At 40.0% G+C, this 16,333-nt stretch overlaps 1 protein-coding gene and 1 long non-coding RNA gene across 2 annotated transcripts; one reads left to right on the forward strand and one right to left on the reverse strand.

The window, feature by feature from the left end:
• Positions 1–3,630: 3,630 nt before the first annotated feature.
• On the reverse strand, positions 3,631–4,394 carry LOC144715193 (uncharacterized). The gene is made up of 2 exons (XR_013584548.1): positions 4,221–4,394; positions 3,631–3,890 (listed from the first exon to the last, which is right to left on the reverse strand). It is a non-coding gene; the product is annotated as an uncharacterized LOC144715193 (long non-coding RNA).
• Positions 4,395–11,069: 6,675 nt separating this feature from the next.
• Positions 11,070–15,746, forward strand: LOC144715200 (spindle/kinetochore-associated-like protein). The gene is made up of 10 exons (XM_078590116.1): positions 11,070–11,266; positions 11,341–11,465; positions 11,541–11,650; positions 11,721–11,787; positions 14,163–14,230; positions 14,330–14,435; positions 14,508–14,537; positions 14,619–14,732; positions 14,846–14,951; positions 15,513–15,746. Exons 1-9 carry the CDS (start codon positions 11,170–11,172, stop codon positions 14,930–14,932), a joined length of 804 nt encoding a protein of 267 aa, XP_078446242.1. The 5' UTR covers positions 11,070–11,169; the 3' UTR covers positions 14,933–14,951; positions 15,513–15,746.
• Positions 15,747–16,333: the final 587 nt, after the last annotated feature.

Consider the following 16,333-nt stretch of genomic DNA (forward strand, 5'->3'; position numbering starts at 1 on the left):
ATGCAAAATCCTTCATCTAGACAAGACTCCCGAATGACTTTAGGTATGGTTAATCATCGAACCATAATGTGGCATACATTTAGTACTAATGCATAATTGGGATCATTGAAGAGAACCTATAATATCCGAACTAGCCTGGACAAGGGTTTCATCCATCTTCTTCCTTGAGTCAGTCTCCTCTTATACTGAGGGGAGATGATTTTTTCTTAACCACTTAAGCACCTTCATGTATTTCTTGCTAAGTCCAAGCTGAGGTATGTTTGAATCCCATGGTTAGAGACTCAAACGTTTGAGTCAAAACATGGTGGTCCTTACACAAGATGTCTATGGTGGCCCAAGTCAACAGACCACAAATAAGATCATACCATGCATCAACCTAGTTGATATTTTAATATAATACCATTTAAAAAGTCATATGGATCACTTCAGCTAATCCTTTCTGTAAAACACCCTATATATGTTCGTGGTTTCTTCACAGTAACGTTTAAGATTAGCCATACTTATCATATAAGTAAAGATCAAATAATGATATTCAATCACCATATATTTTTGTTTCTGTTGAGTATCCGATGGATATGAATATTTAGAATACATGCCCAAAGACTAGTTATCACTCAATCCTGATCTCTTCATAATTCACTAATTTTTTTGACGCATTCAAGGACTTTGTCGCAAAGAATCTAATTAACCCTTAACTCAAGATGTACGAAAAAAAGCCTTCACCTAGTTGACCCCCAAAGCCTAAAAGTATCTACTTAAAGTTTGTATGTTTAGTTAATCCAAACTCACAGACATGTATAATTTTTTTCACAATAGATATTCAAGGATATTTAATAAGAAATATTCCATTGTCACATTTCAAAGGAAAATAATTTGAATTTTAAACTATCTCAACGATAGATATTCAAGGATATTTAATAAGAAATATTCCATTGTCACATTTCAAAGGAAAATAATTTGAATTTTAAACTATCTCAAGATGGTTACCTTCCCTTTTCTATCTCCCGATTTTTATTCCTTTCGTTTAATGAATATTTCATCTTCTATGTTTATGCACATTTCATCCTTCCATGGATCAAAGTCAACACTAGTGAAGACGTGCGAAAATCAAGATTCCATGTTCGAAATCTTGTAATCACCCCTCTGTATATTTCATTTCATCCTTTTGCATATAAATTTCAAAATTATGCATTAAAAACTAAGAGTCAAGCACCTACAGACTCAAGATAACCAGAGAAATAATATGGATTAAGGTATGGGTGACTAATTGAGTTAATATCTCATAAGTTGTTCCAAAAGTTGGCTATTTTATTATTTATGACCTCTAACTTGAGGGAGTGAAAGAAATAAAAAACAAAAAAATATTTGTAATAATATCAGTTTGGGATTTAATCCGTTTCCCATTATTATTTTTCTCTCTCATATTAAATGTATTTGACCATTTGATTTATGAAAACTAGATACTTTAACTTGACAATTTCACATCCTATCTTGGCAGATTTAGCACTACTTATGAATTGAGTCTTTGATTTTTGACGCAATATTTTCACTGGTACAGTTCATGATTGTGCTGGCACTTGGGCTTGAGGACTACATCACCATCACATTTCATTGGTCATATAATTTATGATCAACATGAATATTTGGATAATGACATTGAACTTGATTCTCAACATTTCATAGTAATCTCGAGACCTACATCGATGATGTGGCGTGTCGGTCTGATGTTCAAAATTCTACTTTACATAAATTTAGAATTGTTTAAGATCTTAACATTTTATGAAATGGATCATTTTTATGTTGTAGAGGATGTATTCAATTCATGTGATTAAAAAGTCTAGTGATCTTGAATGGAGTTATTTTATTGAAAAAACTTCATGTGATAAACTGATATTGGAAAAATATTCATATTGAGTTTCAAACAAAGTGAGTATACCATGATGCTCAGCTATTGGTATTTTGTTTACACAATTTCAAGGATTTAACTAGAGGGCTTGGGAGGTTGAATAGAAGGGAGAGAATAACAAGTTTTTTCGTGAAAGGTTTGTTAGCCACGATTGATGTGATTAAAGTGAGTATACCTAGATTCAATCATAAAGATACAATCTATTCAATAAATCCATAAAAGATAACTTTAGAGAAACTTGTTATTAGAAACAACCCACTGACATCAATGTTGGTCACTCGTATTTATGATGAAATCTTGTCAATGATGTGTTTTTAACTTTATAAATCAATGTCGCTTCTCTCATTGGCATCAACATCCACCATCCATAGGTCATTAAAAAATCTATTAATAGCAAATCTTAAGTCAATGATGAATCAGAAGAAACATCACTAAGTGAGTATGTTGACGTTGTCATCCCATTGCCCCATCTCTCATTCACAGTAGATGTTAAATGGCATGCAAGGTAATTAACATCTTGATTATATTCAATAAATTAAACAAATATGTTAATATTGTTGTGTGAAGATATGTAATAACTAAGTGAAAAATGATGAGATCACAGTTCAATGGTTAGTATTATTTAACTTCGATCCAAAGCTCCTCCAGTTTCATGAAATGTAACGGTTGGGACTTCATAATTGGGGTGTCAGTATTTTCCACTGTATTTTATGTCGTGCCGTTTTATTCACATCTCAAACACAAACTGTCACGATACAGAAAAATTCAAGATACCCCTTTATCTGACTAAGTAAAGTTAAAAATCTGATAAGTTGTTTTTCAAGCCTCAGGGAGTGTTATAAATAAGAGAGTAATTTTTTATTCTCGCTAAGGGATTCAATTCTTAAAAACTATACCCCGAAGAAATGGGATACCCAAGCTGAAAGACTTCCGTTCATAATCTCAGTTAAGCACAGGAGGTCAGAAAATCCCAGCCCTTGCCAGCAGATAGGGAACGGCAGCCGTCATCCGTCACGTCACACGTCACGGTGACGGCAACGTGACGGATGATGTAGGGGTCTGTAACGGTGATGGTGACAGATGACAAACTGGGCGTGACGGTGACGTGACGGTGACGGGGGGTCTCGGACGAGTGACGTGACGGGACGGCCGTCACAGAGGACGTCCGTGACGAATTTTTAAAAATGACCAAAAAAGCTTAAAAATCGTTAGATTTAAGCTTTTCAACGGCCGAGATTTCGCCACGTGGCGTCGCTAACTCAATTTCTTGGCATTTTGCAGAAAACTCCATACATTAATTTGCGCGCACAAAAGGCTGCTGTCCCAAGATAATACGAGATATGCCCCTCCGATTCTATCTCTCCTACGCATGGTTGTTTTTCCCGTCACTCATGATGGTGATGCCGTCCGGTGACGGGGTCATGACGGGGACGCCGCAAACCGTGACGGTGACGCGAACATGACGGATTTTTCTGAAATCCTCGGACATGTGACGGGACGGTGACGTGACGAAACTTTCATCACGTCACCATTCGTCGCGGAACGTCATCCGTCCCGTCATGTCCGGGGCATCATGTCCCGGGCGTGCCGCTCCCTACCAGCGAATAAGTTTTTAATTTGAGCTCCTTCTACGTACACTTCCAACCAAAATTAGCTCCCCAATTACCCCTCTTACTTAACACCACAGGAGGATTCATGCAATTTTAAATCTCATTTGCTCTGGATTTATGGAATCTTCTTTCATTTTCTTGCTCAAGTCCTGATAGGAACCTCACAACTTTCTAAAACCTAAACTTTAATTTGGGAAAACTCGGTCGTCTTGAATCAAAATAATGAACGTAGTATACAGTTCTACAACTCCTTCCCATAATTCCAAACTGTTAGTGTCAGCATGCGGCATTTTCTCCTCGAACACTCTTGACGCATCGATCTGCGCCGAGAAATACTACTGCGGTAATTTTTTGGAGCTGGAAAGGCTGCAGGGCTGAGTTTATACATTTGATCGCCAGTGAAATTGGGAACAGTCAGTCACAATTCAGACAATTTCTCGCGAGATCCAGTCAGTTCATGGATTTAGTCCTCATAAAAAACCAGATTAAAAAAAATGCGGAAGGCGGGAACAACCATTAGTGAAGTTAAAAATCATTGTTTACTACCCCCGTTTAGCAGTTTCCCAACAGACCTTTTTGCCTCGTGACTCTATACAGCTTCATTCCAATTAATGGCATTCCTCACTTCAATTGAGCACGACAAATTTCTACGCGGTTTTCTAGATGAAAGTGAAAGAAATTAAGGAATTGATCTGGACAAATACCTGGTTCCGGCCGATTTGATGCATCGCAAAAGGGTCAAAAAAACACAATCGCTTGTTTCCAAAAGCTCCAGCTCGAACCAATCGCTCGCCAAAGCTCGATCGCATTAAATTATCAAGAATTGCCGGGAATGTTGCCCTTGGGGGGGAATGGTCGCGATCGATTCCCCAACTTCCCAGACGAATTTGAACTAAGCTAGGTCAGTAACCGCCATTAAGAGGCGCTCCATTCCCAGACTTTTGAGCCAACCACCGGGCGACACGTGTCGGTTAGCCATCTCCCGAGATCCGGTCAAAGGTCTTAATAAAAAAAAACCTCCCAAGTCGTTTATTTAAATTAAAACCCGGAAAAAGGGAGAGAGAAAAAAATGTATAAACTCGGCCGGTATTAGCACTTTAGTTTTCTCCGTCTCTTTCGATACATGCATCCGCCTCCGCCACGAAAGCGGCGGCGCCGCCAAACGGCGGCGGCGGTTCTCATTTTCTTCGTTTTTTTCTTCTCTATTTCTGTTTGCTCGCGCGCCGCCCATCTATCTTCTTCTCTCTGCGGGAGGAAGCTGAGCGGGGCGGCGGTCTCGGTCGTGACGGCGCGGCGCGGCGGCGCGAGTGGCGGCGCTCCGGCGAGGGCTTCCGCCGCCGTCAAGTCGCAGCTCCGAGTCGCCGCGTCTCTCTGGAGAACGCCACGTGGCGCCCGACGAAGCCACCCCGGGTTCAACGTTGACTACGACGCCCCCAGAACCCATCCCCCCTCCCACAACTAGGCCACCTTCTCCTCTCTTCTTCTTCTTCTACTTCTTCTTCTTCTTCTTCTTCTTCTTCTAGATTCTTCTTCCTGTAGCTTTTTCTCCTTCCTCTTCTTCATCATCTCATCATCATCATCATCTTCTTCTTCTTCTTTTTCTTATTATTATTATTGTTATTACTACTCTCCTTCTTCCTCTTCTTCTTCATCTTCATCTTCATCATCGTCATCGTCATCTTCTTCTTCTTTTTCTTGTTATTATTATTACTACTCTCCTTCTTCATCTTCCTCATCATCATCATCTTCATCATCATCTTCTTCATCTTCTTCTTCTTCTTCATCATCATCATCTTCATCATCATCTTCTTCATCGTCTTCTTCTTCTTCTTCTTCATCACCATCATCATCTTCTTCTTCTTCTTCTTCTTCTTCTTCAGAGTCAACGCTTACTCGTGGAACTGTTGGTGTGGTTTGTCCAGTACTATTGTTGACTACGCTGTTCACCGACTGGGTCCCACCAGGATATGGGGTGATTATTTAGAAAACATTAATACCAGGCGACTAATTAGAGAGTTTGGGTTTACCTTTTGACGTCCAGTCATCCATCCAGAGCTATGGAATGCCATGAGGTCTTTTCACGGTGGTCTTCGCGAGTCCGAATTCAATATCCGACAACTGATATCGGGTATCCAACTGAAGTCAGTCGGTTTCGGTTATCAGATATTGAATGTCAATGTGATATCAGATACTGAAATCCACACTGAAACTTGGTTTCTGGATATGATATGGGGTATAGGTTTGAAATCTCAATCCCATTTGGAAAAAAATAAAACTAAAAACAGTATAAGTACTCTCTGTATAAATCCAAGTTTGATTTAAAAACGTACGGAAATGGGCTTGGGGATTGATGAGCCAAACCCATTTTGTGCCGGGTGGGGTGAGTATAAATCTAACTTGGATTTCGACAATGCTCAATATGGGAATCGTAATTGCTTATTGATGAAATTCGTCTACATTGATTTATTAGCGTAAATTTGAATTTGAATGTTTCATAATAAAATGATAATTTATTTAAATTACATGCGCCATGTATTGGAAGACCCAATATTTGACACCAATATCAGATATTGTCATCCAACCCATGAGCTGAAGATGGATGACAATATTGGGACGGATAACATTATTGGATATCGGTATTACAGCAACTGATATCCAATACCATCATCCATCCTCACATCCGTACAATAGCGACCATTATCTGATACTGTTACCGCTTTTTCATCCATATACCATCGTCCTCTCCCAACAAATAGGGATTGGAATTTTGCCAACAATGTTTGATTAGCTTAAATATGTTTTTAAATGTTTCATAATAAAATACTGATTTACTTAAATTATATGTGCCAGATATTGGAAGACCCAATATTTGACACTGATATCAGATATTGTCATCCAACCCATGAGCCAAATATGGATGGCAATATTGGAACGTATAACATATATCAGTACTGTAGCAAATGATATCTGACACCATCATCCATTCTCATATACGTACTACAGCAACCAATATCCGATACTGCTCACCACTTTTCCATCCATCCATTATCATCATATTCTGATAAAGAGTGATTGAAAGTTCATAGTTTGGTGCTGAGCGAACAATGTACTGTTTGTGTTCATTGTCGACCAGTGTGCGTTGATGAACGAACAGCCAGAAATACCTGTTTGTGTTCATGTTAGTTCGCTAGCACTCAAAAAAGAACATATGTTTTGATGTAATACGATTCCACCGGGATTGACAGTTCCTATTACACCACAACACGATGATGAGTGAGTTTAATAAGTCCGTTTTAGTGGAATGAATGTAGTGAGAAAAACCCTGGACGAGCAATATAGGACGTCTACGATTAGGGTGAATAATCAAAGAATTTCTATGATGAAGATATTGATCAATCTCAGACTCCCAATGACCCTTAAGACCACTTACGACGTCTGCGGTGTAAGGGGCGTTTAACGGCCCTGAGTTGTTCCTGCCTAAGAATCAGCGACTAATCGTTATAGCCCAAAGAAATCCTATATCTCGAGAAGTGGTTATCCTATAGCAATGTTTGTTGAAATATTGGACAGAGGAAGTGATAGCGGAAGACGGCACTGCAACAGGTAATAATACTGAAATGTAATGGGGGGGAAGACGATGAGATACCTGGTCGACGACGTCCACGGCAAGATGTTCAAACACGGCGTGAGCAAGGACGACGACGAGGTACCGAGAGGGTGTGACATCGGTGATGAAGAACCACGCACGGGGTTGGTGCGAGGCGAGAGCGGGCGGCGCACGGGCGGGTGGAGCATGGATTGCAGGGCTCGCGGGCGTGCGCGCCGAACGGGCGCACAGAGCCGCGGGCGTGCGGGCACTGACGAGAAGACGCCCCGGCCTGGATGCGCTAGCGCGCAGTGCGCGAGTGGGCGGCGAGAGGGCGTGTGGCCACGGACGGGCGGCGCGCGAGCGTGCGGCCACGGATGCACGGCCGCGGGCAGGCGGCGCGCGGGTGTGCGCGCACGGGAGAGCGCCGCGAGGTGATGTTGCGCCGATGGGCGGCGTGCGGGTGACCCCGCATGGACGGGTGACGAGCTCTGTGGTGGCGTGAGGGCGCTCGGCGCACAAGCACGCGACGCTCAGGTGTGAGATGGTGTGGAGCTTGGTCGACTGGCAAAGGTGACTGGGATGTCGGCATAGACGGCGGTGGCGGTGGATCAAGAAATCTTGGGTTTCTTGAGGATTAACCGCTCAAGAAGTCCAAGAAGACTGCTGGTTCTGGAATCTTGAGAGATCTTGTTGGCTCAAGCGGCGGAATCCCAGGGATGGTATCGATGAGAGCGGTGACTAATGACAACAGGCCCTCGGAGTGATCTCGACGAGGAAACGTTGGTGACGGCAACCTCCCAGAATGGTGAATCTTGATTCTGCTGGATTCATCCCGGAGTGATCTCGACGGGGCGAAGGATGACGCCTCACAGAGTGGTCTCGACATGAAGACGTGTGGCGATAACCCACGGAGTAATCTCGACGTGAGGACGGGAACAGCCACGTTCCCTCTACTCTCTAAATCCTATCTATTTCTATCTCTCTAAACACTATGAAAGAAACACAACCTTTCAAATTCAACAAAGCCTTCCTCACTTGGGGCATGCTATCCCCTTATATAGGGAGGATAGGTGCCAAGTGACGTCGTTTAGAGGGGAGAACTGTCACGAGACGTGCATCGCCCTCTATTCAACGGTTACAAGAAAAGTGAAAAACAAACATGGACGAGGCCCAAGCACCGGCCCAGTCCATAAAGGTCCATAAACGGAAATACAACCAAACAAGACAAAATAAAGCGCGAAAATGGGAAGATACTTAAGCGGAGTATTTGAACCCCGGATGGCGAGCGTCGGCGCGAGCAGCCAGGTGTGGTTGGACTCGTCCCGTCCCGGCGTCAACTAAAATTTGCTAAAATTTCATTGGTCGCCCATCATGTTTGCTAAAATTTGTTAAAAGACTCATGATTTTTGTTTGACTCGATTTCACCCACCTTTTTTATCTCGTGCTTTATGTTCTCAACCATTACCGAGTGAACTAATTTTTTTCCAAACCCTAATCATCCATGGTCCACCATTTCCATCATTCTAGCTTATTCTTCTTCCTGATTATTTTTCATCTGGTTTCTTCTTCCTCATCATCTTCTTTTCCTCTTCTTGTCATCTCTTCTTCTTCTTCTAGACTCTTAATATTCCTCTTTTCTTCTTCTCTTCTTCTTATTCATCATCATCCTCTTCTACAAATTCAATGCTTACGCCAAGAACTTTTGATGTGGTTTGTCTAGTACTGTTGTTGACTATGCTAATGACCTTCTAGGTCCCACCAGGTTATGAGGTAATTATTTAGAAAACATTAATATCAGGCGACTGATTTGAGAGTTTGGGTTTACCTTTTGGTGTCCAGTCATCCTTTTTGAGCTACAGAATGCAGTGTCTTTCACTATAGTGTTCTCCCATCCAATATTTATTATAGAACAACTGATATTGAATATCCCAATGAAATCAACTTGGTTTCCGATACTAGACAATGAATAGCCTCTTGATATCAGATGTTGAAATCCACAATGAAAATTGGTTCCTGGATATCAATAAACAAGGACCCGTTGTCCCATATGGAAAAAAATAAGTTATAAACATCATAAATATTCTCACTACAAATTCAAGTTAGATTTAAAGACACATGAGTAGGTTTTGATGGTCCTAGTCTAGTCTGTGTTTTAAGCAAAGACCTAAAACTTGCCTAAACTTCAGTCTGATTTCGATTCATTCTTGTTTGGTCCCTGTCCGGTCAGGACCAGTCCTAGTCTGGTCAGGTTGAGTAGTCAATGTCAAAGTCAAAGAATCAAAATTATGTCAATGGTTATGTTAAATATTCTATACAATAAGTGGGTGCCCACAAATAGTCAAATATAAGGCGGCCACGCTGAACTCAATAGAAACTTCTCCGGCGAGTTGGATTTGATATTTTTAGAATATTACAGAAGATATTAAATAAATATTTAATAATTTACTTCCAATTCCGGTCTGGTTTGTCCCTTGGACCTAAACCTGTCTGACCATCGGTCCACCCTCAAATGGGGGGCATACACGCCCATTTAAGTCCAGTCCAACCAGTCCTCGGTCCTAAATGTCCAACCTTATATACAATACAATATTGGTCATGGAGGACCGAATAAAGCCAAACCCATTTTATGCTAGGTTGAGGATTAATTAGCTCGAATGTTTCGTAATAAAATGATCATCTATTTAAATTATATTTATCTGTTAACGAAAATCGTGATATCTGACATCGATTTCAGATATTGTCATCCAACCCACGAGGCGAAGATGGATGTCAATATTGGGATCGATAACATCATGGGATATCATTGCTATATCGACCAATATCTTGTACTGCCGTCCATCCTCATATCGATACTATAGCAACCAATATCTGGTATCGTTCACCACTTTTCCATCCATCCACCATCATATTGCTCTGAAAAAATAGGGATTGGAAGTTCGCTGTTTGTGACAAACATGCGACGTTCATATTCGTTGATGAACGGACATCCAAAAATAGCTATCTATGTTCATGCGTGATTCATTCTCATTCGTTCACAGACCGCCCTCAAACAAAGGGATGTTTGCTAAAGTTTGTCGAAACTGATATGATTTGTGTTCGGCTCGATTATACCCAGGTTTTTATCTCCTGCTTTATGATCTCAAACCCTAATCATCCATGATCTATCACTTCCGTCATCCATCCAACAACCTTAACACATGGTTAGGGATTGTCCGTTTGATATCCGGGATCGGACATTCGATATCTGGAAAAAAGTGGGACTATGTCTGATATCAGATATCGAACGATATCCGTCTGATAGGTAAAAATGGATATCGAAGTCGGATATCGAATGGGTAAGGACAATACAAATATCGGATACCGGATACCGATATCTGAATATCGGAACCGGTATCCAGATATCGATATCAACAGAAAAATCAGTATATAATAAATTACTACCTCGTTAAATATATACGCCTCAATATTTTTGTTTTCTTCCATATGGGATTACAAGATTCGGAGTTTAATGTTAAACTCCGAATCTTGTAATCCCATATGGAAGAAAACAAAAATATTGAGATGTATATGTTAAATGAGCCACTTAATAACTTAGAAAGCTCTCAGCTTACCCGCTGACCCACATATTTCCTCTCCAAACCGTTGCAAGATGATGTCTATGACGATTAAATTATATTTTTACAACCCTTCTATGTCGGATATCAAAATCCGATATCCAACTCCGATATCCGATATTGTCATCCTCCCCGAGAGACGAAGGCGGATGATGACATCGAGACAGATACCAATATATGATATCAGTACTGTAGCAATCGATGACCGGATATCCGAAAAAACGGAAACTGAAAATTTGATTTCCGATATCCAGTGCAACATCCGTCCCTATATCGTAATCCGATGTCAGTAGGGGGGCCGGTGATCCCTATGAACGGTACGTTGCAATTAGAAGCAATCCGTCTGGAGTGGGTCTTCGCTTTTCCCGCGCTTTTTCAGTTTAAAAATAGGTCATTTTCTAGATCTCGATACTCGCGGTGGTAGTCGTAACAACGAACAAGAGTGGAGTAATGGATTCGAAGGATGCCGGCGCCTCTCTCGATTTGCTCATCTCTTCCTTCAATTCGCGGATCGTCGAGTTGCAGGAGCTCGTCATCGCCAGGAACAGTAATCAATCTCTTCTCTTCTATCCCTCGAAGAATTGTCGTTTTTCTCACTTGTTTTGCCGTCGTGGAAATCAGTGTATCCGGCGACTAGCATCCAGGATTTATCCGCTGTTGACACGGCGCTACAGACGATTGAGTCTCAAACTCTTGCAATCATGGATCGCCTCCGAGAGGAGAGGGAGGCTATTCCAAAAGCCAAGGTGAACGGACGAATGCCTTCGATGATTGTGACAAATACTGATTTTTTTCTCACGCGGTTTCATATTCGTTTGCAGAAACTTATAGAGCAATCTCAGCGGCAGCAGAAGAAGATCCAGCAAATACTGGCACACTTACCTGCACGCGTGTCCGAGAATGTTAATGTTGTGGAACAGACGCCTTCAAGGTAGTGCTCGACTCGTGAATCCATGATTATTTGCGTTTGATGATTGAAATAAATCCTTGCGAACCGTCAGAATTTTGGAGGCCGACGCTGGATGCAACTTTTATAACGCGCCGGAGCAATCTTCTACAGTAGCAAAGGTAACCCGAGCCCATCGATCCTAGATCCATAGAACGTTATGATGCCAACGTTTAATGTCTTCAATCAGACTCAAAGAAACCTTATTAGCTGACTAGGGATGTTTGAAATTGATGAAAGAAAAAGTCCTCTCTCATCGATTAAAAAATGCATTTAGAGAAAAAGAAAAGAAGAGTTGAAAGAGATAAAATAGATATTAGGCTTATGGCTTATGGCATATTTATTGAATTCATATCTTCAACTCCCCTTTCGCTGAAGCATAAAGATCATTTGCACAAAGCTAGAGATACAAATACTCTCTGGCGCGGACCTTAGAGCACCTTCATTGAGAGGTCTGCAAGCTAAGCAATCAAAGAAACAAGCATAGGTGTTATAGGTTGATCTTGAACTTCTCTTGAATGAAGTGACAAACTATGTCAGTATGTTTGGTCTCAACAGAATTTGAATACGCACCAGATTATTACAGTACAATGACATGAATCTGGAGGGTGATTATGAAGATGAAGAATGGGGAAGAAATATTAGAAAAGAGAGTTTCCGCATGCTCCAAACACCAATGGGGAAACGACTCAGCACATGTAGTTTTTCCCAGGTGTGTGTAAAATATCCGAAGTGATCAGCCAATCTATTTTCTTTCTTGAAACCATATTACTTCACTGCCAAATTAAATATTGGTGAGAGAAGACCCCATACCTGCTTTCACGTGTCTAGATGAGACAATTCATGCATCACATCCGATTCCATAGAATTCAATTGCTGACCTAGCACAGGATTCAAGTGGGGGGTCTGACAATTTCCCTTGAAGTAGAGAAGTACAGAAGGTTTCCATTGATTGTAGCCAACCCCAGGCAACTGTAGAGGGAGATCGTTGATCAAACCTTCATTTTGGAGGAAATCAAGGAGTAGAAGTTACCACTTTTTAAAAAAAATAATTTTACCAATAGAGAAGTACAGAAGGTTTCCATTGATTGTAGCCAACCCCAGGCAGCTGTAGAGGGAGATCGTTGATCAAACCTTCATTTTGGAGTAGAAGTTACCACTTTTTTAAAAAAAGAATTTTACCACTTTGCTGCCAACCTTGCCACCCTTGTTGTCAGAGTAAGAAGTGCCTCTGGAGGGAAGCACATGCTGGACAAGATCCCCTTTGAATGGGAACTTTGGTTAAAAAGGAGACTATGTATATTGCCTTAATTTGTGGATACGAGTGGCTGATCCGGAGATTCTCCAGATGCAGAGGAGGTGCTTGGCTCTCCCCCCGATGCTTCCATTTCTTGATTTCCACTCTTCGATCTCTCTCATTCTTCACTCGCTCATCTCTCACTTTATTCATGGATCCCTTTATTTCAATGTGTTCCTGCCAAGATTGAACTACATTGACCAACTGATACAGCAATTTCTTGACAATGGCAGATGGAGTCGTATCACAGACACTATCTTGTTATTTTTTTGAACAATCACCGTTGATTAGCTTGTTGACCAACTGACTTGACTACCTGGCTCAGACTGAGTTTAAGATAGAATCTGCGAAGTAGAACTCAGATGGATTTGAGCTGACCCACAGTGTTTACTTGGCTTGAATTTACTGGCTAGATTGCCGAGTTGACTGAACGAAATCAGGCAACCCACCACGGATAATGGAGAAGATAACCGGTAATTGGTGAACGCTGGCAAAAGCTTGTTTTTTCATTCATGAAAGATTTAAGTATCCACCTTATCATGTAAAGATGAAGCTCAAGGTGAAAAAGTTCGCCTGCCAATGATATTTCTCTTATTTTATTTTCCAGCAACTGCATTAGGCCATTCGTAGGAAATTTGAAGTTTATTTCAGAGTTGTTTTAGTTTAATCTTTTTCGGCACAATTTATTTGTGTCTATTGGGTTCAAAATTCTGTTTTGACATTGGATACTTTTTGTCTGACTTCAAACTCAAAAGACCAATTGACGACAATCAGTGGACTTCCTTGGTTGTCTTCACGTAATATCACAACGTCATCCGATGCACTCGATTCCAGCTAGAACTGCTTGTAATGTAATTATGATACCTTCAGAAAAGATATAATGCCAAATGTGTCCAAACCTCATATTGCAATAGTTTATCTCATCATTATATTTTCTATCTTAAAGATATAAATCTGTAATAAAATTAATGCCAGAAGATGAGATTGAACTATTACCATTGATTCTTCTAGTTTTCTTTCTGTACAAGGTAGAGTATCGAAGTATGGCCAATTCTGTTATATACAGTGACTTAGCTTCACAAATTTTCATTTTCGGCTACTTGAGTGGAATTGTCAAGGATATTTTTCCTTTATAAGAATCAGTAAAAAATCATTTATTTATGAAAATATTGATAATAACCTTTTGCCCCAAACACGTAGGAGAAGAAAGGGCGCCAACCAGCTCCTCGCTGGTACATCTCTTCTCATGAGCTTGATTCATTGTCTTCGTGAGTACCAGCCAATAACTAGTTTTTTCAATATTATTTTCTCTGCTTAACATATTAATATTTATTTCCATAATAAATTATCCTGCTTATGTTCTCCAGATACATGAGAGGAAGGCTGACCCTGGAAAAGGTAAACATCGCCATTAACGAAATGGCTGCATATGCAGAGGCAGCAGCATCACTTGTCGGATACCCAAAGAAGAAGGTCGGACCATTCGTCGCTGGTTTCTCCCCATTTCTTAATCAGGCTTTATAATTTTATCTCTTTTCCAAGCAGTTATCTGAAGATGTCTGGGAGAAAGCCCATGTAAGTGAACTCGGTTCAGATTGATATTTTGTCTATATCTTCGTCATGCATTTTCCAAAGTTGTTATTTTCAAATGAGCAGGAAATGAGAGACATTTCGCAATCCGAGTCAGTCAAGGGCAAGTACTTCTTTGTGGAGACTGACATGAAGGGACCGGGGTTGAAGCTTGACAATACTGGGAAAGCAATTCTTACGGTTGAACATTTAAACACTTATTTATTTATTAATTTTCTTTTTATTTGCTTGCCAAATGAAGAAAGTTAGATGTTGGATTTTCTTGATGCTCTTCGGAATTGTTATATTCTCAGGTTTTTCGCCATCTTGGTCGGATTCAAGAGGCCCGGATCGGGCATCATCGCGTGATCATTCTGTTGAAGCCACCCACTGTTGTCTGAAGCCTGGTCTCCAGTTTCTGTGAGTTTGATTTAATGGTTTTGTTATTTGTGCCGATTTTGAGGAAAGTTATTTGGGGTTAAAATGAATTAGTAATTTGTGGCCACCTAACACTGAAAACTTGTTAGATAAGAGTTGTCTATAACGACGTTGTTCTCTGCATGTGGAGTTAAAATGTAATGGCAACTAATAATGAATTAGTTGAGGTTAATATATTTGAAAATTTAAGGTCACCGAGATTTCATCTGAATTTTGTACTTGTGTATGTGACCATTCTCAAATCTCATACAAGATTATTAACACATTTTCTTACTCATTGACTCAACGAAAATTTCACGAATCCATTTTTGATATATTCATGAACATTAATTTGATATCATCTTTGATTATTTGATCTTTACTTTAGAGGTGAAAACAATGCAAGTGTTTCACCTTTAATCATTCTATCTTCAAGACAATTTTCAGCATCTAAGATAGAGTCACTCAAACCATTTAGAAATCTGTACAGTGTTTCTGAACTAAATAGTATGGGAGAGTCAGTTGCAAATCCACAGAGATTTGACTTTAGTGGACTTTCTGCAGGATGACAAAGAGGAGGAAAAGATGAGATGAAATTAGAACGGCAGAATTCAGCAGAGTAATGGAGATAAATCTTAGCTTTCAAGAAATTCAGGTGTGTAAAAAGTAGAAGACAATGTTTTGAATATGATCGTGGAATACTTCTACAACCATAATAGATGAACTAGGATTTGAGTGGAATGTTTCATGAAAAATATGCACTTGCACCATTCTCTAAACATGGTTTTTTTAGAAAAATTCTCGCAAATAAATCCGGATTTAGTTGGATGACACTACAAAGTAAATTATTTCAGAACATGGGACTTCCTGTCCTTTGACGTACTTTCTTAACTAGCTAGCTGAATATTTTTTTTATGAACAGTTTTAAATCTGAAATTTACTCAGTGTTAGTGCTGTTATTGATTTGCCAAAATATCTATTTATTTGTGTCTTATTGGAATTGGTAGAAGTGATTTACTGTTAAAATTTATGACATTTCATATCTTCAGTGACTGAACAACTTATTATCTAATAGCCCTCCTAAGATTTAATGTTAGTAGTCTCTTTTGGAGGATCATCGCTGTTCTACATTGCTAACTTCGAGAGTGCATCCCACCTGGTGTGAACCATTTTTTAGTGGCTTTTCTAACCTTTCTTACATTGGCTAGTGATGGAATTACTTATACCCTAAAAGTCAGTTACATTTCCCACGTCTCAATTAGAATTTATTTATAAAAATATATTTGCTATTACTATATGTATGTGATGCATGATAATTGCATTACGATGATAAAATAAATCTTTAAATTAAAAAAAATATGATCATATTACCTGGTGCAGAACAA

The sequence above is a fragment of the Wolffia australiana genome, chromosome 2, assembly GCF_029677425.1.
Source record: "Wolffia australiana isolate 7733 chromosome 2, ASM2967742v1".
NCBI classification, from domain to species: domain Eukaryota; kingdom Viridiplantae; phylum Streptophyta; class Magnoliopsida; order Alismatales; family Araceae; genus Wolffia; species Wolffia australiana.

Excerpts from the sequence above, each read along its gene's own strand:
- LOC144715200 (XM_078590116.1), top strand. The coding sequence starts at position 11,170 with ATGGATTCGAAGGATGCCGGCGCCTCTCTCGATTTGCTCATCTCTTCC. Across the intron at positions 11,267-11,340 it reads GCTCGTCATCGCCAGGAACA|TGTATCCGGCGACTAGCATC; the intron begins GTAATCAATCTC and ends CGTGGAAATCAG. Across the intron at positions 14,538-14,618 it reads ATGTCTGGGAGAAAGCCCAT|GAAATGAGAGACATTTCGCA; the intron begins GTAAGTGAACTC and ends TCAAATGAGCAG.